At 38.4% G+C, this 26,201-nt stretch overlaps 1 protein-coding gene and 1 long non-coding RNA gene across 2 annotated transcripts in view; one reads left to right on the top strand and one right to left on the bottom strand.

Annotated features, from left to right (window-relative positions):
* unc5da (unc-5 netrin receptor Da) overlaps positions 1-26,201 on the top strand; it is a 263,938-nt gene that overhangs the window by 184,022 nt on the left and 53,715 nt on the right. Inside the window, exons 3-4 of the mRNA XM_065244172.2 lie at positions 5,033-5,176; positions 5,374-5,477. Coding sequence (XP_065100244.1) covers positions 5,033-5,176; positions 5,374-5,477 — 248 coding nt within the window. The remainder of the gene's footprint in view (positions 1-5,032; positions 5,177-5,373; positions 5,478-26,201) is intronic.
* On the bottom strand, positions 9,439-15,119 carry LOC135721730 (uncharacterized). Its single transcript, XR_010521547.2, has 5 exons — positions 14,828-15,119; positions 10,525-10,581; positions 10,321-10,384; positions 9,973-10,034; positions 9,439-9,813 (listed from the first exon to the last, which is right to left on the bottom strand). It is a non-coding gene; the product is annotated as an uncharacterized lncRNA (long non-coding RNA).

The following is a 26,201-nucleotide window of genomic DNA, read 5'->3' as shown; positions in this document are numbered from 1 at the left end:
CTTTCTTCTTTTAAAAACTTAGTTCAATCAATAACACATGATCAATGTACGTGTTTTTAGTACTTTGTTTGTTTTTATATGTCACTGTTTATAGCTGTGTTATCTGTATTTCCAATGTTCTGTATTGTAGCCCACTGGTTTCTTATGCTGCCTCTTGGCCAGGTCGTCATTGTAAATGAGAACTGGTTCTCAATTGACTTACCTGGTTAAATAAAGGTTTAAATAAATAAATAAATAAACATTTGCAGTAATACAGTATGACATTGATGTGACTAGCAAAGAAATCACTGATAATCACAAATAATCTGACTTGTTTTAACCCATGGTTGGGTAAACTATGGACAAACCCAACAATTGGGTTTAAATTAATCAACATGATCTCACAGAAAGTCGTTTTATAGTCACAAAAACGTATTATTCACTAATTTATTTGTGTCCATGGCACGAAATTCAGCTATAAATAAATTTCTATAAATAGTTTTTCATGGCCGTGGCACAACTTTCTTTTTCGTGTCATTTTATGTATTGTTTTCTCTTTTTTCCTATTTTTAAATAATTGTCGCTTGGGGTTAAATTTGGGGTTTGGGTTAGGATGCACTTTTATGTATTGGTTTCTTCATGTTTTTCTTTTAAAACTATTCTCGCCTGGAGTTGGGTTTAGAGTTGGGGTTTGGATTTCTAAAAATGTAACAAAAAGTGATTCTAACCCCAACCCCAAGCAACAATGGTAAGAAAATAGGAAAAAACTAAACATAAAATGACACAAAAAAGAAAGTCATGCCATGGCCATGAAAAATTATTTATAGAAATTTGTGCTCAAAAAACACATTCGTGCTCAAGGCACGTAAAACATTGAAATTTTGTGCCATGGACGCAAATAAATTAATACAGTTATTCGTGACTATAACCGACTTTCCGTGAGATCAGTCTGAAATTAATCTATGCAGGGTAAATAATGGTCCTAAGCTATGATTAGGGTGCTACCATTTCCAAAATACACTGTTGCACCTAAAGAGTTTATATTAGTACCTCAAAGATATATCTTCATACTAAATGTACGCATATCTGTACCCAAATGTTACATAGCAAAGCAAACAGAGTTCAGGATCTTAGAATAAAATTCTCTAGCAATAATAATTTCCAGAAGCGCATAGACTCCCATGTCGTAACATTGACATTGCGTGAGCCTGTCTGCTTGTCAAACATAATGTTTTTAATATTGCATGAACAAATCAAATAAGACATTCTCAGCCATGCGTGTAATCACGCAAATTCTGCTTAAAACCAGCACAAGATGAGAAAAACCTCTGTTCCTGATGGGTGTGCAGACATTTTAGTTACTCATATGGCCCCGGGCTTGGCAGAGGTTCAGGAAGACAAGGTTTGCATATGTGCATCCACGTATTTACTAGCACAACATGAAAAGAAAAACCAAAACTGTCCACGAAAGCCATGTATCAGAGTCACACCAAAGCAGAATACACAAAAATTTGGAAGCGCTATAGATGTGTATCTGGGCTTCATATTTTATCCATGGCTTCAAGGTCTTTGGCAGCCTTGAGTGGATGTCACATTATGTTGGTTTGTAGAGGATTTTCCATCTTCTGTTCCAATAGATGCATTAAAAACAATGAGTTTGCTATTACAAACGCTGTGGACTATTGTAAGGCCACACACAACACTGGGAGCAACTCTAATGCTCTCCATATGCCACGCATTCATAATCATTAGTCATGCTTTGCTGTTTCTACTTTCTTTTGTCTGTACACACATACTCTATCTCTGTCCTAGGCCTGAAATGATGATTTATATGGTTTACTTAAAGTCATCAGTGCCTCCAGTGAAACAGTTTTGTGGTGGTAAGCTCGCTAGGTTCCACATTTGGCTCGGGCATCTGGGCTCCTCTTAGTATCTCTGGATGATTCTAGGAGGTATCTAGTTTTTGCTAGGCTTCATAGTGTTTGTGCAATGTTTTTATTTTCCTAACCTTTTACTCAGTCAATTTTTCTATATGAAATGGTAATGTGATGTTATAATTGTATCTGGGATTTTCTCAATCACTCAGTGCAGTGGTTCTCAAACAGTGCTTTATGAAGTATATAAAAAGCAAAAGAAAACAGCTGTGCCAATTGAAAAAAAAGTTATTTTTTAACACTCTTTGCTGTTAAAGTCTATAAGGAGTATCTAGAAGCTGGATATCATGAAGGGGAACAGCTGTGAGAATAAAGAGAATTCTGCTTTCAATGGAAAAATGATTAATTTAGCACTCAATATTGAATACCTGTAAGGTACTGTAACAGCACTTTTAAGCATCTCAAATAAAAAAAAAATGTTTATGATCAAGTTTAAAATACACTGGAAAAAATATCAAAAAATCATCCTAAGCTGTCACTGGGGCAGTACCCTTTAACCCTTTAAAAAGTTCCTAATATGTACCATACACTGCAAAAAAATTTTTTTAGAAAAAGTATTTATTTTAGTATTTTTTTCTGTTTTCAGTAAAAATATAAAAAAAAAAATCTTAAATTAAGATGCTAAGATGGCAGATTTTTTGCTTGTTTTATGCACAAAATCACTTAAATTTCATATTTTTGGTCTAAAGACTTATTTTCTTGCTCATCAAGCAAAAAGCATCTTAATTTAAGAATTTTTTGATACTTTTACTGAAAACAAGACAAAAATACTAAGAAGTGTATGCACTGCAAAAAAATGACTTTCTAACTTAGTATTTTTGTCTTGTTTTCAGTAGAAATATCTAAAAATTCTTAAATAAAAATGTATTTTCTTGATGAGCAAAATAACCTAAGAAAATAAGTCTTTAGACCAAAAATATGAAATTTAAGTGATTTTGTGCATAAAACAAGCAAAAAATCTGCCAATGGGGGGAAAATGTATGAAAAATTTGCTTACCACATTGGCAGATTTTTTTTGCTTGTTTTATGCACAAAATCACTTAAATTTCATATTTTTGGTCTAAAAACTACACTTATTTTCTTGGGTCGTTTTGCTCATCAAGAAAAAGCATCTTAATTTAAGAATTTTTTGATACTTTTACTGAAAACAAGACAAAAATACTAAGAATTTTTTTTCTTAAAAATAATTTTTTGCAGTGTATGCACTTTTTAACTTAGTATTTTTGTCTTGTTTTCAGTAGAAATATTTAAAAATTCTTAAATAAAAATGTATTTTCTTGATGAGCAAAATAACCTAAGAAAATAAGTCTAGTTTTTAGATGAAAAATATGAAATTTAAGTGATTTTGTGCATAAAACAAGCTAAATATTTGCCAATGGGGTAATAACATTTTGCTTGAATTAAGTGTTTTTAAGAAAAAATAAATCTTATTTCAAGATTTTTTTGTCACCCCATTGGCAGATATTTTTGCTTGTTTTAAGCACAAATTCACTTAAATTGTATATTTTTTTGTCCAAAAACTAGACTTATTTTCCTAGGTAATTTTGCTCATCAAGAAAATACATCTTTATTTAAGGTTTTTTTGATATTTTTGAAGTTAGAAAGTCATTTTTTGCAGTGTGGGAACAGATATGCATAAATTTGGTACCAAAACGTACCTTTTGAGATATTCATATGAACTCTTTAGGTGCAAAGTTGTACTTTTTAAAAGAGTACCGCCCCAGTGACAGGGATCATTTATGACCATTTTTTTGACACTATTTAGTGTTACTGTGCTTAAAATGGATTGTAACATGGTATACAACACATTTAAAGCAAACAGCATTGCAGCTGTAATGTCATGTTGTTTAGTTTGATGTTGTTTTCTAAATTTAAAGAGAATACTGTTCAGGTAATGAGGCTGTTCAGCGCAGAGGTCTTTAATATCCTCATATTAATATCCTCCTTTAATATCCAATATCCTCTATATGTTTTTATTACAAGTGTTTCCCAGCATGCTTAGTTGCTTATCTCAACAGGCTATTTTGCCAAGTTATTTAGTGGTCTAATTGACTTAGTATTAATGTCCCGTGTACGCTTCAATACAACTGTACAAGTGTATTTATTTCTTACTATCCACAGGGTTTTTTAGTAGGCATCATAAACAATATATTCGGCAAAGTCACATTATCATGTGACTATACGGCTTTTCCCTCTCTCCCATCGGGGTGACTGCGACTCTCCGCTTTCATCTCGCAATAACTCCCGGTTCTCGGACTGAGCAATTTCGAATAGATTTTCCTTTTGCTTACCTTAATATCATTAAAGATGACTCTCATTTTCTCTCGGTACTGCAGGTACACCCACAGAGACCCACCGAAGGCTTGCATTAATTCTGCCGTCTGCGACCGTTTCATAGTCATAATTCTGCCTCTGCTCACCCTTAACTTAATTGTGGCACTAATTCACAGTACAGTTTCATTTAGAAATGTTTTTACTATTGGAGCCATTATCTCTCTCTGTTGGGTCTCTCTCTGCGGTGCATATATTTTGAAATGTTTCCCTAGAATTGGCCTGGCTCGCATGTTTTCGTTGCATTTTGAAGAGCATTCTGGGCATTGCCTGTGAGAATGTAATCCACCACCTCAAACGTCGCCTGCATAATTTAATGTTTGGTCGGCACAACAGCAGCGCTAAAATTAGGCTTATGAATACATTATAGAAGAGTTTTGGAAGAGAGCCCGGGGATTGCTTTCAACAACACTCTCTATAGGAAGATATGCATTATTCTTTTATAATAATTCCCACACACTATCTGACTCACATCATCTAGTCTCTTTAATCTATTCTTACCTGGTAGGAGTTCATGCGTGTTTATAAAAGAACCGCAAGTGTTTTGTTGGTTCAGTAAACCTTGGTGATAAATACTTTGAACATTTCTTATGACAGCTACTACAAAACAACATTATTGCTCAGAAGTTGTTCTTTTTTAAGCTAAGTCTTCATGTTTTCAAGTATCTTGAAGTTGGAAAAGACAAATGTGAGTTAATAAATACAGCAAGTGTATAGAGCTATTGATGTGCAACTCATTCTCAACTCTCTGCGTCACTCACAGTCCATCTTTGTCTCTTTCCGTCCAGGCCTGAAGATCCGTGAAGTGATGATAAATGTGTCCAGACAACAGGTGGAGGACTTTCATGGACCTGAGGACTTCTGGTGTCTGTGTGTAGCATGGAGTCACTTGGGTACGTCCAAGAGTCGGAGAGCCACTGTCCGTATTGCCTGTAAGTATAATTTAATTTCTGTAATACTTAATCAAGATCTTGTTTAAAGGTGATGTGTGTAATATCTGTGCTATTACTCACAACAAATGGAGTTTATTAAATAAAGAACGACTAATGAAATTATGCTTCCAAGCTGATCTTTTGAAAACTAATACAGTAGCTACCTGTTATCAATATACTTTTTTGTTGTCATGTAGACCTGAGGAAGAATTTTGAACAGGAGCCGCAGGGGTTGGAGGTGCCAATCAACGGCATGATCGTTCTCCACTGCCGCCCACCAGAGGGAGTGCCTGCAGCTGATGTGAGTGCATTCACAGCGCCCCCTACCAGCATGGATGTATAATTGTTTATTTTACAAAGTATTTTACGCAATGAACACGTAAAATAATGTTTTCTTAAAATGAAAGTTTGGAAAAATCCAAAGTGCTCAAAAATAGCAGAAAAAATTATTTAGAAAAAATTGAAGGTGCTCTTTAGGGTATACAAAATGTCAAAAAACGGGATCCAAGGGACTCTTCCAAAAAGTATTATTAAAAGCCTTTATTTAAACATGGCTATAATTACATTAAAAACATTAAACTGGGCAGCAACCTACCCGTAGCGGCACAGATAGCCTTCTTCAGGGTTTTAACATTACCCTGAAGAAGGCTATCTGTGCCGCTACGCGTGGGTTGCTGCCCAGTTTAATGTTTTTAATGTTTATTTGTTTTTGTTTTTATTCTTGCCTGATCTCACAAGAATTAATGCGTATTTTATGAGTAAGCTAATTCGTATGAATTCGTAAGAAGTAAATCGTACAAAACCATACGATTATAATAACAAAACACTCTACCCATAACCCTAACGTTGCAGGGGCAAAAGCAAATCGTACAATAATGTATTAATTGGGGGGGTAAGAATTAATATATATTAGCCACATCGTAAAATACGTACAAATTGTCATGAGGTCATGTTTCAAAGTTATTTGTAGTGCAAAAGGATGTTCAGACAACATAAAAGTAAGAAAGAAATGGTTCTTTGGGGAGCAAAAAGTAGTTCTTGAAGGCATTGCCTTTTCAGCACCTTTATTTTTAGGAGTGTAGGGTTGAGTTTATGAAAGTGTGCTACTGTGTGCCGTATATTTTCATGGCTCTGGGACAATGATGTATTCAGAGTGAATTTGTATTCTTGTAACAAGGTCTATCTCCATGTACACATGTGTGTTTTCAAAGCTTTTTTGCAAGTACCTTTCATGGCATCAGCTAAAAGCATGTTCAGATGTTTCATACCTCTTATGATTGAAGTTCATACTCATTCTCCCTGAATAATATTTTAAGAAGCCGAGTGCATATTCACTGGTGGAAAAGTAGACAAAAAATCTGCACTTACTGTATGTTTCCTCCTATGTGCTGTATCTCCTGTTGATTCTCCATATTATGTGTGGTTACTTTTTAAAAGTAATGCATTGCAATATCGCAATTTCCCCATTGGCGAGTGTCTGCATAATGCTTTTTGAGCTTCTTTGTGAGTGTATGTGTGTGTGTATCTGAACAAGAACCGCCCACCATGCTGCTCGGTTCCAACAGAAGATAAAAGATTCAGCTGAAATGAACAGATTTGCCGGGCTTCTTTTCATCCATGTGCAGGGTCATTCGCTAGGCCTTTTCTCATGTATGCATGAATTCCAGTAGAGGAAAACAGACTTTCAATAATGGCAACAGAATCCCACCGTACCCTTCTGAGCTTCTGAGCTGCTGTCCTTTGTCCCTGGAAAGATTATTGTACTGGGAACAGAGCTTCAGTGTGAACTATAATCCCTCTGTCTGTCGTCATGTAAGAATGTTCTTTTCAGTTTATGACAGGAAATGATAGGGAATATAGCGAGCATCAAAGAAATGATTCAAACACTAGTTTGATGCAATGGGAAAAGAGTGAATAGGCAGCCTTTTGGGTGTTTGTGACTTGATTGTGATTTGAATTGAATGCGTGGAGTGTTGAATTGGATTTTGAATCAGAGACAGAGGAATTTATTACATTTAAAGAAGACTCATAAAACAAAAGGAATGTGCAAAAAATAACAGTTAATTTTGAATAGGCTACTTTTAATATAAACATAAAATATTTGTATCAACTGATAGACGAGTTTATAAAGTTGCATGCTTTCATCATATAAGCATAAGAAGACTTAATTTTGTCATACTAAACCACAAATGTTACCCTGGTAGTAGTATTTTGTGCCACCATACTTGCTCGTATAACTATTCGTCTTAAATAGGAAAAACGTTAATGTGTTTGGTCACTTCTAACTTTATCTCTGTTTGGTACTATTGAACGAATGGGGCTAAGCTAAATGCTATCAAAGTGCGCCGCGAGCCACATCGATGAAGTGCACGCACTAAGATGATAGAGGGATGTATCAACTCCTCTTAGTTAAGTTAATAAGTTTAATATGGAAAAAGGGGAGACTATTCCTTTATACAAACCAGGCTTGATGATGTATGCAGCCTGCATATACGACCTGCGTAGACTGAAATACCTTCGTATTGAACAACTGACCTCTAACACGAACACACAGTGTACAGCGCTATTTTTAGCCTTTCATTGATAAAACTAAAGTGGCTGATCTGCGCATCTTTGGTTAGTTTTACAAGCGTGTTCAAGTTGCGCAATCTTATTTCACCAATATCAGAGAAAGCTCTTCCATATACACGGACAATACATTGTGTAACATGTTTACTTAAAACAAAAGCATTGAACTCTGACACAATATTAGTTCGCATCCATTTAAACCCGTCATTACTCCGCTCATGATTTAATGACAGGCGAGGGACTCGTCCACAGACATCCCCTCAGTAATCTGGGGCCGGTTGCACCAGCTGTGCGTAAGTTACAACGTAGCTTAGTTACGACGTAAATAGGCACTAAGTTACAACTTACGCACTACTAAATGTTTTTGCGTTGCACCATTAAACTTAGTTTAAACGTAACAATACGTTGTAACTAAATATTTACGGAAGCCCCTGTCCATGAATAACGTTTGGAATAAGATGTCATCCAGATTATATAACATCGATGAGCTCGTATTAATTATGAAGAGCCGCAAATTCGTCAACGACTTTTCAAGAACTGTTTAATTTTCTGTGTATCCATCAATTAAAATAAGATATAAAATTTCTTCCTGTTTATTTTCTCTTCCATGTGTGGGATATATATTTTCAATTAAAAGTGTAATGTTTTGAGTTCGATAACATATGCTTTAACGTCTTTTTTTAACTTTCAGTTTAGGCGAGACAAGAATGAGTTTGAAATTACGTACTGTTCAGACTATTTCCTGCTTGCCCATTATAAGGCTTGTGATTGGGTTAAGGAAAATAAACGTCATTCTATGCGACAACGCATTACTTTATGGAGAGCTTACGACCTACTAGCTACGTTCTGCCTTAAGAACAAGTGGTGCAACCGAATTAAGTAAAGAGTTAGTTATAAACTAGCTAGTAGTTACTAAGCCTCTAGTTTGGACTTTACATCCCAGTTTAAGTAAGAACTTACGAACGACTGGTGCAACCCTACCCTGGAGAGAAGCGGTCGAAAATGGACAAAAAGAGACGGATTTAAATACCAAGTGTAAACGTGATGTGTCTCTCTCATCCACTTGTTATCCGATTGATGAAAACACATCTTAATACAAAGTGTAATAGCCTCTGGGGTCGATGAAAAAGGAGTGTCTAAGCTACATTTATGGTTGCTTTTTGTATGTGATTTGAAGCGGACATATGAAAATCAGACTTTTTCCACACTGTTAACGATTTCCCTGTATTTTTACAGTACGGTACTGGCAGCACGGTTGCCAGTAAGTTACTGTATTTTGGTTTTACAGTACTGTACTGTAATACCATTTTACAGTACACAAACTAGTACTGTATAGTTACAAAGCAGTACTGTACTGTAATTTTACAATATTTTATTACAGTAGTCTATTTTTACAGTAATTTACTGTAATGTCTATATTGACCCATAAATACTATTTATTACTTATTACAGTTAATACAATAATATTATATAAAATAGCTAGAGATTTAGGTTTAAATCTATAGTTATTAATATGGTAAAAATGCTAAATTAAAACATAATGAATTAAAAGGCAATCCAAGCAATGTTTGTATCAAAATTTTATTAAAAAAAAACATTTAATTGAAACAAACATATTTAAAACAAGATTTTAAACAATAATAAACATATAATCAAGTAACATAAAATAAAATAAACAAGTATAAACAAGTTTGGAGACCCCTGCTGTAACATATTTAACTCTGGCAAATAGAACACTGTTCCATAGTTTGAAGTTTTCAGTTTAAAGTCCATCATCGACTAAAAGGTAACATTTCACTGTGGTAAAAACAACACTGGCCCATAGTTTTAAATATTCTACTTGAATTTCATTTAACACTAAAAATAAATGCATTAAACTGTGGCAGACAGACCACAGTGGCCTTTACTTTGAAGTCGTCCATTCGAACTCAATCAGCGACTGCATGAAGCTGTTCATATGGGGGTTAATGGCCACAGCTTTTCTCTGCACCAAGTTCCTTGTCTTTTTGCTTGCTCCTTGTCTGGATGTGCACTTTTTCCCATCTTTGGAATTAATTCTATCCAGAAACCTGTTAGAAATATCATAAACATTAAGTCAACAAATATAAGATAGAAAAAGATTCTTAAAAAATTAAACTCAGCCTTGAATTTACTCCTATTCTGAAACCTTTTGCTCTTATTCTACTGTTCCACACCTAATTACATTAAAATACAGAAGATTCACTTACCGCTGAACAAACTCTTTCCTCAATGGACAGCATCCACCTGGATCATGTCATGATTGAATGTCCTGAACAGAAAGTACAATTGTTACTGATTTGGACACAACTTTTTATTCTGAAAACAAAATATTTTGTCAATAAAGTCCAGGGACACCTCTGCTAAATAAATACAATTATTAAATTAAATTTCTTATAACCAAAGTCTGAATATTTCTGTTTGTATATTTCTACATGGCAAACTAAGACAATTGTGTACATGTTGTGTATGGTCGTGTTACAGTGTTGTGTGTGAATGAGTGAATGAGTGTATACATGGGTATTTAAAGAAACTGTAGTGGTAAAGTGCAAACTTACCAAACATAATGTGCTTGGTGTGTGTCTGGTATCACCCGTTGTGCCTCCACATCTGCCTTAACTCCTATAAAAGTGCAAGGACACTCATGTAAACTACAAATAAAAAGTCAGCCACATTCCTGTGTAATTTTGCATGTGACGTGAAAGCATTTAATATTGCAGTCGAAAAAATACATGACTTGTAACTGTACATCATGTACTTGCCTGGTGCCTTTAAAGATGATCCATCTTACCCAATCCAGCTTACAAGCAATGGTAAGACTGTAAAAAAGACAAATGTTACAAAATCTGTTAGCCATAGAAATAAATAGACATTGTGAAGGAAATGGAAAAAGAAAATTTAGTAATACTTTACTACAATAGTTTATTCCTTAACATTTGGTAATGCCTTAGCTAATATGAACTAACAATGAACAATATATTTTACAACATTAATAATATTTGATAATGTTCATTGTGCATTAACTAATGTAAACAGAGACAAAGTGATTGATTTAAAAATGTATTAAGTGTTTAAATCTAATATCATGCTATGCTAACAAATAAAACATTACTGTAAGTGTTAAGTCAGTTGTAAAACAAATATATATATATATATATATATATATTAGTTGTTATATTATATATTATATATAAATATCTAAATAAGTCCTTTTTTAATTATAACATCTTGTCTACAGAAAATCTCTGAAAATGTCTCGTTTAGTGCAGAAAATAGCGATTTATAGTGATAAGGTAAAAAGACTGTCCCTTTAATGTTTAACCCGGACCGGCTGCGGTGTAACACTATGTCACGCAAAGTTTTTTAACAAGTAGCTAGCTGCTCACTTTAAAGATAAACATGATCCCCTAAATCTGAGCAATCCTGGTGATGCCAGTTTCCTACACGATGTTATTATGGACTATTTTACATCCAGAGATGAAGGATCAGATGACAGAGACGAGAAGACAAAGGTACGTAAATGCGGAGCCCATTCTCTTTTCGTGCATTGATTTGATGTGTTTTGGAAACTTATATACAGCGTGTAATGCATCTGAAGTGGTGGAAACAATATGCCATAAAAATGTATTGGACAACTTACTGGACGTGTAAAACGCTTTAGAGAAGATATTCTCTGCTTTTGATGATATACCGTAATATAATAACAACAACAATACGCGCGGCAATCCCTTTCGTTCATCTGATATTAAGATGAGCCCAGGTCTGAATGATATTTGGTAGAAGTTAAAGCTGCGATGAGTTCGATGCATGTATCCAGTTAAATATGAGGTTTCTTGTTTTCACTTCTGTGGAGGAGTTCAGTACTACAGTATGCTGTGTACGGCGTGTCAAGTCCTGTCTGTTTACAACCACGAGTCAGCCTTACCAAACAGTCGAACTTAATACTTTTCTCTGACGCTAACTGAACGGATGAAACGCCGAGATAAACGACCATTATGCTGGGACCGCAAGACCGCGCTGGCGGGTTGTCTTTGTCCATTTCGTTAAAAATAGTTTCATTGTCACCACACTTTCAACACAATATAAACTCACCAAAACCCTCATAATTTAGTTAAAACAACCCTATATGTGAGGATATAACAAAGAAATGAACCCAAGTGCGGACGTGACAAAATGAATGATTTATTGAACAAACAGGGGAAAAAACAAAACCCACGAGGGGGCAAAACAAGACGGGGTAACGCAACACTAGACTGACACTAAACTTAACATAATATAACATTAACAAACAAGACTAAATAACTCTTAAATACTCACAGACTAGATACAGAAACCGACAGGATACAACAAGGAGTGTAACAAGACGCACGAGCACAGAACAGCAAACACAAGGACAATAAATAGGGAGAACTAATGAGGGACACAGCTGAAATCAATGACAAGTAAGGGAGCGGGTAAAAAGTGACGAGACCCGGGAAATGCGTGGTCAGAATAATTAAATACTAAAACCACACATTTCCCACAGAACATGGTACTGCCAGGACCCCCAACACAAAGACTAGATATAATTAAACACATGATTTTGACGGATCCTGACAGTACCCCCCCCTTAAGGAGCGGATACCAGACGCTCCTCAGGGGGAACACTAAACTCTAGACAAGACCAATTGACAGACAGAGAACAACCAAGAAAACATAACAAATAACATTAAAGGCAGACATGACAAAATTACAAATGGGTTGGGGTGAGATAACAAAAATGACAAACAAGGGAGGGGGGGTGGGGGAACAAAAGAGTTCAAAGGTGGTGGTCCAGGGTGGGAGGGTGGGGAAGGAGTCCGTGGGGTTCTGGGAGGCTTTGGGTGAGTCCTGGGAGGGGCATGGCAGGAAGGTGCAAAACCTGGCTGGGGCTGCGCGGGCTGCGCACACGGCTGGGGCTGCGCGGGCTGCGCACACGGCTGGGGCTGCGCGGGCTGCGCACACGGCTGGGGCTGCGCACACGGCTGGGGCTGCGCGGGCTGCGCACACGGCTGGGGCTGCGCGGGCTGCGCACACGGCTCTGGGCGCTGCGCGGGCTGCGCACACGGCTCTGGGCGCTGCGCGGGCTGCGCACACGGCTCTGGGCGCTGCGCGGGCTGCGCACACGGCTCTGGGCGCTGCGCGGGCTGCGCACACGGCTCTGGGCGCTGCGCGGGCTGCGCACACGGCTCTGGGCGCTGCGCGGGCTGCGCACACGGCTCTGGGCGCTGCGCGGGCTGCGCACACGGCTCTGGGCGCTGCGCGGGCTGCGCACACGGCTCTGGGCGCTGCGCGGGCTGCGCACACGGCTCTGGGCGCTGCGCGGGCTGCGCACACGGCTCTGGGCGCTGCGCGGGCTGCGCACACGGCTCTGGGCGCTGCGCGGGCTGCGCACACGGCTCTGGGCGCTGCGCGGGCTGCGCACACGGCTCTGGGCGCTGCGCGGGCTGCGCACACGGCTCTGGGCGCTGCGCGGGCTGCGCACACGGCTCTGGGCGCTGCGCGGGCTGCGCACACGGCTCTGGGCGCTGCGCGGGCTGCGCACACGGCTCTGGGCGCTGCGCGGGCTGCGCACACGGCTCTGGGCGCTGCGCGGGCTGCGCACACGGCTCTGGGCGCTGCGCGGGCTGCGCACACGGCTCTGGGCGCTGCGCGGGCTGCGCACACGGCTCTGGGCGCTGCGCGGGCTGCGCACACGGCTCTGGGCGCTGCGCGGGCTGCGCACACGGCTCTGGGCGCTGCGCGGGCTGCGTCGACGGCTCTGGGCGCTGCGCGGGCTGCGTCGACGGCTCTGGGCGCTGCGTTGACGGCTCTGGGCGCTGCGGTGGCTGCTCTGGGCGCTGCGCTGGCTGCGTCGGCGGCTCTGGGCGCTGCGGCGGCAGCTCTGGGCACTGCGGCGGCTGCGTCGGCGGCTCTGGGCGCTGCGGCGGCTGCGTCGGCGGCTCTGGGCGCTGCGGCGGCTCTAACTGGTCAATCGGTCCCCTCCTCTTCTTCTTCCTCCGAGGTCGTGGGGCAGAGAGAGGATGAGGTGGAACCACATCTGAGGAGGACCCCCCGGACAAAGACTCCCAGGAGATCCTCCTCTCTCGCTTCCCTCGAAGGGACACAGGTGGGAGGGATCTCTCAGGAACCGGAGACAACAGTTCTGAGTCACCGAGCCCCAATACTCCCAAGGTACGACCCTCGGGAATGGATGACAGTGGAAGGGGCTCGGCGGTTCTGGTCGGGTTCCGCCTGGAGTTAATCCCGGGTCCATACACAAGAGGATCGAACCAGACAGGACCCGGTTCACACTCCAGGCGATAACACCGACCCCTCCGTGCAAGACGGCTGTTCATGTCCGCTGGGTTCTTTATTGGCTCGTGCGTAATGTGAGGATATAACAAAGAAATGAACCCAAGTGCGGACGTGACAAAATGAATGATTTATTGAACAAACAGGGGAAAAAACAAAACCCACGAGGGGGCAAAACAAGACGGGGTAACGCAACACTAGACTGACACTAAACTTAACATAATATAACATTAACAAACAAGACTAAATAACTCTTAAATACTCACAGACTAGATACAGAAACCGACAGGATACAACAAGGAGTGTAACAAGACGCACGAGCACAGAACAGCAAACACAAGGACAATAAATAGGGAGAACTAATGAGGGACACAGCTGAAATCAATGACAAGTAAGGGAGCGGGTAAAAAGTGACGAGACCCGGGAAATGCGTGGTCAGAATAATTAAATACTAAAACCACACATTTCCCACAGAACATGGTACTGCCAGGACCCCCAACACAAAGACTAGATATAATTAAACACATGATTTTGACGGATCCTGACACTATATTCATTAAAAAAAAGGTGTAAAGCGAGTTAAAGCAGCGGTAGACATCTGTGTGTAAGCCTACTTTCTGAGGGAGATTGAAACTTTGTTGGCGACCGTTTTTCTCTCTCATTGCACGTTTAAAACAATATTGTGACAAACTATTGACAACATTCTTAAACTAAAAATTAAGTTTTCATGAAACAGAAATATTTCAAACTTACCGAACTGCCAGAAATCAATCGTCCTCCTTCAGCTGCAGCCAGGAGTTGTGCTCTCTCTCCCTCTGTGTGATTTGACGTTGGCGCACTTTCTCTGATTATTGCAAGTACACCTGGCACATTACAGCAATGGCTACAGCAAGGTTACATCAAGACCAAAATATACTGTAAAATTTTCCCGCTCAAACAAATTTACCCAGAATGCATTATGAACTGCAGTACTGTACTGTAATGTACACATACAGTATAGTACTGTGGATTTTTACAGTAATGTACTGCTAAATCTACAGCGACATCTAACAGTGCATGTTTAACATAAATCTGTGTGCTATGACGGATCAAAGGCAAAGTACACTGTATATTGTTCATTATTTTTCATTGCTTTTGCTTTGTACTGGAAGCCATGTTATCCTTGGCATGACACGGCCACCGTACGATTTATAACTCGCTTCGAATGGGGGGGGTTTAGAAAGAAATATTCTGTTGGTTGTCATATAGAATTTCACCGCTAGATGGGAGTAGATCCTACACAGTGTAGCTTTAAAAAATAATATGTATCTATATTAAAAAATAAATAACATGTACCTTTATATTAAAAATATTAATATATGTTCCCTATGTTTTTACATAAAGTGTTTGGTTACAAAACGCAATAAATTCATTTTGACTAATTTGGGTAAAAAAAATTCTATACCAAGAAAGTGACAAGATGGAAACCACTATTTTCTGTTACAAACTTTCACATACAGTAGCATCTTTAGGTTATAAAAACATAAAAAATTCAAATCCATAATTTGATTTTCAAAGATTTATTATAAAAACTTATAATAAAAAAAGGTTAAAAAGTTAAATAAAAAGGTTTTTTTAAAATGCTATAAATCTATCATATAAATCAATGTATAAATGTCCATTAATCTTTGCCATGTTATATTCATTTAGTTGACTAGTGGCATAAACTGATTAAAAAATAAACATCAATGGCATTAATCAAAACACTTACCATGTCATATTAAGAACACTGTCATGGCTGCTATCATCCTTGGACGTCATTGCTGAACTTTTTTGACAGTGATCAGCTGTAAAATGTTTTGGTCCTGCTCGATTTTCGTTAACTTTTTTATAAGATCCCCTGGGATCAGTGTGTAAGCATGACAGAAGCTTGACGTGTCTTGTTCAACAAGCAACAGGCGGCATTTTTCCTTCGCCCCAGTGCCTCTCACGTAAATTATTAGTTTTGATGGTTTACGTTTCTTCCCCACCACAGAAAACCAACACAGGTTTATCAATGTCATTAAAATTTCTATTTTGTTATTGTTTATTTGTTGATCATGAAGTACAAAGTAGTTGAGGAAAACTAGGATTCCGTGTGTATTCAATAGGGTGGCCATTCGTGCCAGTTCCGCCGGACACGTCCCGAACATGTTTTCGGGTTCGTTCTCCGGAAGTCGCGTTGCTCGACCGCATACGTCATCAAGGTTCTCACATTTCAGTTAAAATACATTAGAAAATTAAAATGTATTTCTTTTAAGACATACAATCATTGTAGTTTCATTCTTACCTTGAAATATAACGGTTGCTTTTCTGAAATTAAACCCGAAATATTAAACCTTGATGACGTATGCGGTCGACCAACGCGACTTCTGGAGAACGAACCCGAAAACATGTTCGGGACGTGTCCGGCGGAACTGGCACGAATGGCCACCCTAGTATTCAAGCCGCCACCATTAATGTTTACAATGCGTGGAATGGTACACTGTGATTGGTTAAGCGGATTTATTGCATTCTGCAGAGAAGGAGGACTGCCGTTTATCGCGGTTTGGGAAAAAAGTGAGAAAAGATGACAGAATAACACGGCGGATATCGGATTTTGCCTAAAATTAAGATTTAAATTTTTTATACTGACCTGATACAATACTGTTTTTTGCGGTAACTAAGTTTTTTTTAAATGCCGTTTATCGTATTTTGGAACCAAACTCTTCGTATGTTTAATTCAATTTCACTTTGTTAAATTCATATTTGGAATGCAATTCAGATTACTCATTGCAAACAAAAAAGCTCTCTCAATTCCAAACCCGGGTTTAAAGCCCTGCTCAGGTTCACCACAGTGACAAGCCTGTAATATAAAGCCTCCAACAGAGTTTTGTGACAAGCTTAGGAAGATTTTCATGTGCTTAGAGGAAATCAAACTGGCAATTTCTTCTCATAAACCCAATGTCATATTATTATCATCATCCCCCACTTTCTACAGAGATGATAAGTGATACCGCTGTGTCTGCCTCTCAGAGGAAAGAGTAGAAAGGCTGCTGACAGATTCCTTGCTTATATATATATTTTTTGGGGTTTGTTTTGTTGTTTCATACTCTCCGAATTCTTTGTAGTTGTTTCAAAAAGTATGATGCTTAAACTAGGCCACCATGAGCACATTTCAACATCAGCTAAAAAAAATCTCATGCCATCTGTCATGTTGAAAACTGAGCCAAAACGGCTGTACGGTGTGCGGCTGTGTGTGATCTGGATGGGAAGAAGCCACGCACAACCACCACTACAGCTAATCAATGGTAACTAGAGCCAACGTGGCTCTTGTGTTGAATAGGATAGCCACTGTGTTAAAGCACCGCAAGCCAGGCTAAGACGATGTTTGAGAGCAGGCCAAGATCTGGATCCAGACTGAGAGCTCGGTGCCAAAAGGGTTTGCCGCTGGAGATTACAGGTTGGCAGGCGAATGTTCCCTCTGTAATCATTGCCGCTCTAAGTCTAAAGGTCAACCCGGAGAACTTTGCCACTGGGTAGACATTTGAGCCAAAATGGCTCCCCTGTTGGCCGGCTGATACCATCTTTGGAACAAGCACCAGTCTGGCTCACACTGAAATTGATCAAGGGTTTGAAGACGGGTTGCCAGGTTGCTATATTCAAACTCCAGCTCTTTGCTTCTCATGGGTTAATTATTTTGCTCTTGATTTTGGCACCAAAACTTGATTAAATCCCTTTTTTCCAAAGACATTTCTAAAAGGTCACGGGCTCAAAACTATTTTGCTGTTGTTTGTTCTGGCACGTGTCATTGCCGTCCTTTGTTTGTTCCTCGGTTGAACGGAAAGCTGTTTAGAAAATATCATTTCCCTGGAGCTATAAGATCATCCCTGTTGAATAATGAACATAACATAATTAAAACAATTACGCCAACAAGGAAATGAAAGTGTGATATTAGCTGTCAAAGTAAAGTTCATACAGATTACTCACAGCGAAGATGAGAAAAAAACTCTCAATAACTTTGAGAGACCGGACCGATCATTAAGCCCATATTAGCCTTACAATCTTTGTCCTGCAATGCAATTAATCATTCAGTCTGATGAAGCAAAGTCATTTAAAGTGCTTAAAATGTAATTATTCAGCAATAAACACAGCGTGGCTCGCGCTGTCAGGAGAAGAACGAAGAGAAAGGACACGTCCGGTTTGGTCTACCCCTGCATCCGAAAGAGCTTCATTGGATTGGTAAAGTTCATTTCTTTAATGTGATTCGGTGAAAGTCATTGCGGCGCTCATAAGGGGCCACGGTCTTGATTAAAACAAAGTGATGTAAAGGGACATTAATGAAACTAGAACTTAATTGAGTAGGATAGAACAAAACCGAACGAGACCTCCGTCTGTAATTGCCTTCTTGTCACTTTCACTTTCTGTCTAAATGAATGTAAATCTGCGGGGTGATTTTTTTTGCCCAGAATGACGATGTTATGAGGTGTTTTACTCATTTTAAGATTAATTGAATTGACCTGAAGGTATGTGCCCTATTCAGACTGAAAAGGTTTTATTTTATATGAATGGTGTAAGGACGGGTTTAAGGGACATATAATCATTTTTCCAGTTAAACATTAGATTTTTACTGTTTTGGAATCCATTCAGCTGATCTCCGGGTCTGGCGGTACCACTTTTAGCATAGCTTAGCACAGGGCTAGTCAACTGGCGGCCCGCGGGCCAAGTGCGGCCCGCCAATCATCTTTATCCGGCCCGCCGGTCACCTTTGTCCGTTTCTCAATCAAAAGGCTGCAGCCTCCAGAGGTTGCATATGAAGACTGCAGACGTCATTAACTTTAAGTTAGCTGAGCATTACATTCACAAATCATAAGCATAATACAACAATATACGATTAACTAAGAATAATAGTCAACTTTATAATTGTTAAAATTCTGAAATAAGACTTAATGACGTATGCAGCCTGGAAATACGACCTCTGGAGGCAGCAGCCTTCCGAATAAGAAACGGTCATAGTAGGAAATAATTCGGCGAGGTTACATTTATCTTTCCACTGACAAATAACGGCCGAAAACACGGAAAGCGATTCTGAAAGGGGCTGCGTGTGGTGCCTTTGGAAGCATTAAAGAAATAAACGTATTAACATTTGGCTCTTACATGTTAAACTGCAATTCTTTTTAAATATTAAAAAGGTAAATATGAGTTTTCAGTAATTTAAAGGCAGCACACTGAATACAAGAAGTGTGCATCTTTTTCGAAAATGCATGTTTTTGTAATATACCATAACAAAAACAACACTCACACATGGTACCGTATTTTTCTGTCTATAAGCCGCCTTTTTTATTATCTTGGTTGGTGCTGCGTCTTACAGTCAGGTGCGCCTTGTAAGTCAGTATGAATTAATTTTGACATTTATGAGGCAAGAGACAACATTATCGTCTACAGCCGCGAGAGTCTGCCATATGCTGCTTCTGTATTTATGTAATTCAATGGATTCTGTAATGTGGAATGACGAGTATGCGAACTTCACGCTAGTTGGCTTGTTCGGTTAATTTAGCCTATTTAACCTTCCAGGTAAGTTCTGTATGCTATGGTTTATCGTTTAAATAACTGATAATATTACTTTTAACGTACATGCACCTATTCAGCCTGCTGTTCTGTCTGCTATTGTTTAGTTGAATAACTTGCCTTTCCAGATTAAATGTCTGTTGGATTTTTGTGAATTTTTTTTCTAAATAAACACAACGTATAGTCCACTGTGACATATGTATGTTATTTTGTCTTAATGGCGCATTTTTTGATAATGCGGTTTATACTCCGGTGCGCCTTATAGTCTGGAAAGTACGGTAAAAAAGTAAAAAATATAGAAAAAGTAGAAATAGGGGTAAAAGTTTGCCCCGCGTCATATTTACAATTTTAAAATCTGGCCCCCGAAGAAGAGTAGTTGAAGACCCCTGGCTTAGCATAATCCATTGAATCTGATTAGTCCATTAGCATTGCGCTCAAAAATAACCAAAGAGTTTCAATATTTTTCCTATTTAAAACTTGACTCTTCTGTAGTTACATTGTGTACTAAGACCGATAGAAAATTAAAAGTTTAGATTTTCTAGGCAGATATGGCTAGGAACTATACTCTCATTCTGCCGTAATAATCCAGGACTTTTTTGCCATAACATGGCTGCAGGAGGCGCAATGATATTACGCAGTTCCCGAAAATAGTCCCCTGCCATTAAAAGCAACTAAGGGGACTATATTCAGCTGCTGGGTAATATCAAAATTCTTTGGTTATTTTTTTGCGCGATGCTAATGGTCTAATCAGATTCAATGGATTATGCTAAGCTATGCTAAAAGTGGTAGCGCCAGACCTGGAGATCAGCTGAATGGATTCCAAAAAGGTAAAAATGAAATATTTAACTCTAGGGGAGCTGGAAATTGAGCACATTTTCAAAAAAGTGGAGTGTCCCTTTAAGGGCTTCAGGCATTTTGTAGGGTGCTAGAATGTGTCAAGACTACATGAAGTTATGTTGACAAACAACTACAATACAACAAATACTACAACATGTTATAGACTCAATAAAGACAGCTGTCACAATTTGATGTATACTTTTTAGTAATACTTTAAAATAAGGTATTTTTCTAAATTTGTAAGTGCATAACACTGTAAAAAGTAAAAGTTGGATCCACCTAAAAAATGACTTCAATTGGTAAAAAAATAGTTGTTTCAACTTATATGTTTAACTTCTTACACTCTGAGGCTATTTTGGGGATTTCCGCCTGGATTTGGCCTATCCAATTTCAAAAGCTTCTTATACATGCAGAAGTTTACATACAAAAGTTTGGTATCATTTTACAGGAAACCCTTTGAAATTTCATAAACACTGTTGAAAGTGCTAAACATGGTTGTATGTGATATCAGTCCTCTAATAAACACAAAAATAAAATGATGTTTTTTTTCTAAAGTCTGTATTTAAAAGTATATAACTCTGGCCCTGAGTGGTAATGAAACCTGCAGACAGTTTTGTTTGATTCCAGCAATTGTGAGCTTACAGGGGAAAAATATTTTTTTTTCTCTATCATAATCTATGCAAAAGTTATTTTACTGCAAATGAAGGGAGGAATAATACCCTTTTTGTGTACAATTTCTGCCTAAAAATATTTGAAGTGCTCCCATAACCACATACAGTGGAATAAATGCAAATCTTTATATCATTTTGCAGAAAACCCTTTGAAGTTACGGACAAATATTGTTATTTATGTTGTTTTTCATATGATAAAACACCAAATTTTATTTTTTATGTTGTAAACACTGTCTTTAAAAGTGAATAACTCTAGATTTGTGTGCTCTAGCACAGGGGTTTTCAAACTTTTTGTGTGTGTGGACCACTATTTGTATTCAAGAATTTTCGCGGACCACCTCATAATACTCATAATAAAATATATCTATATATTTATCTGCACTTTTAAATAGGCTAACTAGTCATCACATCAGTACAACAGATTCTTAAAAAAATATTTTTTTCTTAATAAAATATATTCTTTTATATTTTATTTTGCCTTTACACGGACCACCTGCAGTACCCTCACGGACCACTAGTGGTCCACGGACCACAGTTTGGGAATGGCCACTCTAGCAGACTGCAGACACTGGTTGTTACCAGCAGCAGACAGTAAACACCCAAAAAAAGAAGGAACTCTTTAGCATGTCGACTTCAAAAGTTATTCTTATTTTACTGAAGGGTGTGAAAATAAATTTTTCATATAAAAATACTTTTTTTGTTTGGCACATAGAATAAATAGCAAGGGATTATTCATGCACACAACCAAAGAAAATGCTGTGAATGGACTCATTGTTTAGAGTAGGACTCAAGATAAAAGATGGTGTAGCATTTGTGGCTATATGTGCTATCTGTGACAGTCCACACTCAAGTTTCACATACGTTTACAAAAGACCATTTTTTACCTCATTATTCATTCGACGATTGTTGGATATGTGATGCGATGTAGCCTTATTCCTGAGAGTGAGAGCTTTCATTTGATATAAGACTTGTCCATGTTTGTCATATTTTAAAAATACGAAATATGTGAATATTAAATTATATAAAAAATATGGGGGGGTGATAGTGTAAATTAAGGGTAAATAACTTTCTTACAGTAAAAGATATCTCAAAGTGATGCATATCTGCCGAAAGTAGAGATTCTAAGCTTTCAAACAGGATCTTATATGTGGTACTGGGTCCATGACAGAACATTAAAAATTAAAGGAATATTTTATATTAAGTCATAATAATTAATTCTGGACCAGGTACAGGGTCCACAGAGTTAAATTGGTTAAGTGAAAAAAAAAACAATTGAAGAATTTTTGATCCAACTTTCACTTTTTACAGTGTAGCTACAGTAACATAACTAACATCATACAGTCTTGTTTTTCATCATTTTAAGGATGTCTAGAAAGAGGTTCAGTTATCATGACATCCGAGGTTATCTTTGTTATCCTCTGAAAGGCTCAGTCAGTAGGTGGGCGGGGTGTCGCGGCAGTCCACTTTCAAAGGGGTTTAATTGGAACAAATGTGCTCATTAAGCAAATGCATTTCCACTGTTTCCTGTCCGGAGGCTTGTTGCACTCATTTGAATTTATTCCTCAGTGAATCTTTCCTCTTATCTCTCCAATTTCCACAAGCAACCACCCTTCTACACCAGAGGCCTGGTGCAGACCCAGAAACAGGCTGCGATTTGAATACAAAACACCCAAAGTCATATAAAACAAGACTTTTTTAATAGCTAACAGGCTCTTTAAGGAATTGAAGGAACAGATAAAGAAAAGCGTGAGATTAAATCTCAGATAAAAGAAATAATTAGTACAAAGAAAATGAAAGGATTTAGATAACATGCAGTACGGGAATTTGGGAGAAGGTGTTCTGAGTTGAAACCAGGTTGATGTAATTGTTTTCAGCTAGAGAGTAGAAGACCATTTAGGACAAACATGACTGGATTGGCTGTTGAGATGAGGTCGATGCTCTGCCCCCCCACCAAACACTAAATTCATGTATGGACCAAAATATGATTTCTTTCCCGTGTGTTTACTGTTTACCGGCCACAGCGAGTGAATTTATTATGAAATGACTTAATCAGTAAATTGAACAGAAATTGTTTGTTTGTTCTAGACAGTGGCCTCAGGCAATGCTGTTCTCTGGGCGAACCCATGGCACAAATAGAGAGCTCTCAAATGTACACCACACATTTAAAAGACTTCACAGAAGTGCACCTGCTCTCTGTTTTACTCTCAGTGAAAATAAGGTTTTTACAAGGCTTCGTCCTGTGTTTTACTTTACTGCCTTCTCTCCCATCGGCTGCTGTCTGTCTACACCATACACTGCAAAAATTATTTTCGAGAAAATATTTTCTTAGTATTTTTGTCTTGTTTTCAGTAAAAATATCAAAACATTCTTAAAGGTGACATAGAATGATTGAACAGAGTATTTATCCTTGTTTTGTGATGTGACATGTAGACAAAAAATTTTTTGTTTGGGTCTGTAATTCCTTAGAAGCTTCCTAAAAACCTCTCTCAGATAGCTATATTAGGGTGGGGGATTTTAAACAAGTGGTTTTGCACCTATCTGGCTCCCCCTACTGGCTTAACTTGCAATCTCATTACTGATTGGCTGACTTTGCTGCCACTCAAAAAATAGCCAATTATTTTAAAGTGGAGGGGCAGTGAGATGGCTGTGATGTCATAAGCATCAGTTTTTCAGATTGGGCCGTTTTCTGGCTGACATTTCTAAAAGAGGAATTTCTATGAGACTGAGATGTTTAGCATGTTTAGCACTTTTTGTATGTTTGTGAATGTGAGTAGACTACCATTATTCAACAAAGACAAGGTAAAAATGGTTTTTCATTCTCTGTCTCCTTTAAATGAATATGCTTTTTCTTGATGCACTTAAATCACTTAAATTTGATATATTTGGTTTAAAAACAAGACTTATTTTCTTGGGTCATTTTGCTCATCAAGAAAAATATATTTTTTTAAATTTATACTGAAAACAAGACAAAAAAACGAAGATTTTCTGATAAAAAAATGTATTTGCATGCTAAAATCCAGACATAGTAAAGGGGTGGTAACAGGGCAGTATATCTCTCCGACGTAAATCTCTTTTCTTGGACTACAACAAACACACGGATTGTAGGCAACAGTTTACTTCCTGGGATTGGTGATGTAGACGAGACCGACATTATTATAATTCCTCCCGCTTCGGAATCACAGTCTGTTAACTCCTGTTAGCATTGCATTGTGCGCGAATCTTTCAAACATGGTAAGGAGCATCACATTTTCGCCTGACGTCAGACCAATCACAACGTACAGATTAGCTGGCCAATCAGGAACATGGAGCTTTTCAGACCAATGAGTTTTGTACAAAATCAGTGTGTTTCAGAAAGCAGGATTTCTGGAGCTACAAAAATGTACGGTATGTGTAAAATAATGTGTTTTTTAAGCCATAAACCACGCGAACACATTGTATTATCCAAATACAGAAAATATCTATTTTTTTAGCAATGAAATAGGTGCACTTCAATTAAAAATAACCAACTTATTCTTGAGTCATTATACGCAAAACTGGGACTTTGTAGTAAGTTTGCTATATTTATTATCAATCATATAAAATATATTTTTTTAAATTGCAATTTTAGTTTGCATGTTCTCCCTGTGTCATCGTGGGTTTACCCCGGATACTCCGCTTTCCTGCCATAGGCAAAAAACATGGAAGTTAGGGGAACTGGAGATGCCAGATTGCCCCTCTCCAACCTGTGTATGAATTAAGTTGTGTGGATCAACTTATCTCCCCGATTCATAGCACCACCAGTGATGCATCTCGGTTATATTAAATATCTTTGTTTTATATGAGTTGCCTTGTAAAGTCGCTATAAATTATTCTGATTGTCTAAACAAAATGACTGCAACAAAATCTGTTGCAGTCATTTTTTTGTGTTTGTTTGTAGATTACATGGTCTAACATTGTCAAAGAAACAGGAGTGATATTTGGTCAGCTTCTGTATTACAATGATATCTTTCATGTAATAGGGACGTTTTTTCTTGCCGTTTCATATAAATATAGCTTAGCACCTTTGAGTAATTTAAATTGGCACTAATGCTGTGCTGACAGCCAACCAAATAGGAAAGGGCAAGAGAGGAGAGACAGAACCTCTGTTGATCTGGGAGCTCTGGAGTGAAATGAAGAAAAGAGTGAAATTAAAAGCATATGATGAAAGTGTTTTCTCTGGCCATCAGAAAGAGAGAGAGTGAGAGAAAGAGAGAGAGAGATAGAGAGAGAGAGAGAGAGAGAGAAAAAGAGAGAGAGATAGAGAGAGAGAGAGAGATGTCTTACACATGACAATCTGATGGTTTATATATATTGATTTTTATAACTTCATTTATCTTGCAGGGCTTAGAGAGAGAGAGTTTTTATCCAGGCTGTGAGTGTGTGTGTGTGTGTATGTGTGTGTGTGTGTGTGTGTGTGTGTGCGTGCGTGCGTGCGTGCGTGCGTGCGTGTGTGTTTGCTGCTGCTTTTTTTCCACAGAGGGCATGAACTTAAACATACCCAGAGTTTCCCAAGGGTCGTGCAGTGTTTTTAATCTGCGAACACGCACTGACATAAATCAACCCATGTCCCTGTGGCCTGATGACTGCTGCCCCTCTGGACCGACTTAGAACTGGCGGCTGTTGGCAAACGATTGCAATTTACACGACCAACCATGCGAGCAGGGAGCGTCGCCACGGCATTGCTACGTTTGTAAATCCTAATGAATCTCGCCGGCAAATGTCAAAGCTGAATAAATAACACAAGACCGGGCATGACCTTATAATCACCTTTAACTCTTATGATAGCACATCACCTTACCGATAACTGGCGCTGAATAAGCTGCCTGTTGACCTTTGAACTGTGACCCAGTTGTAATGTGGCTACGCAGACCATGACTTAAAAGAAAATACACCATAAAGCTGCTCTACAACCATAGTGCTTGCTGGTTTCAACCTGTCAATATTTTGTAGGTCACGCAGAGGTGCTTGAAATGCTTGCTGGTTCATTGATATGCCTTTTTTTTGACAACATTTCTGGTCTTTAATTGGCTGGGGAT

Source organism: Paramisgurnus dabryanus, chromosome 18, assembly GCF_030506205.2.
Source record: "Paramisgurnus dabryanus chromosome 18, PD_genome_1.1, whole genome shotgun sequence".
Classification (NCBI taxonomy): Eukaryota; Metazoa; Chordata; class Actinopteri; order Cypriniformes; family Cobitidae; genus Paramisgurnus; species Paramisgurnus dabryanus.
The sequence above is the reverse complement of the archived record's forward strand: the minus strand, read 5'-3'. Positions and strand labels throughout refer to the sequence as shown.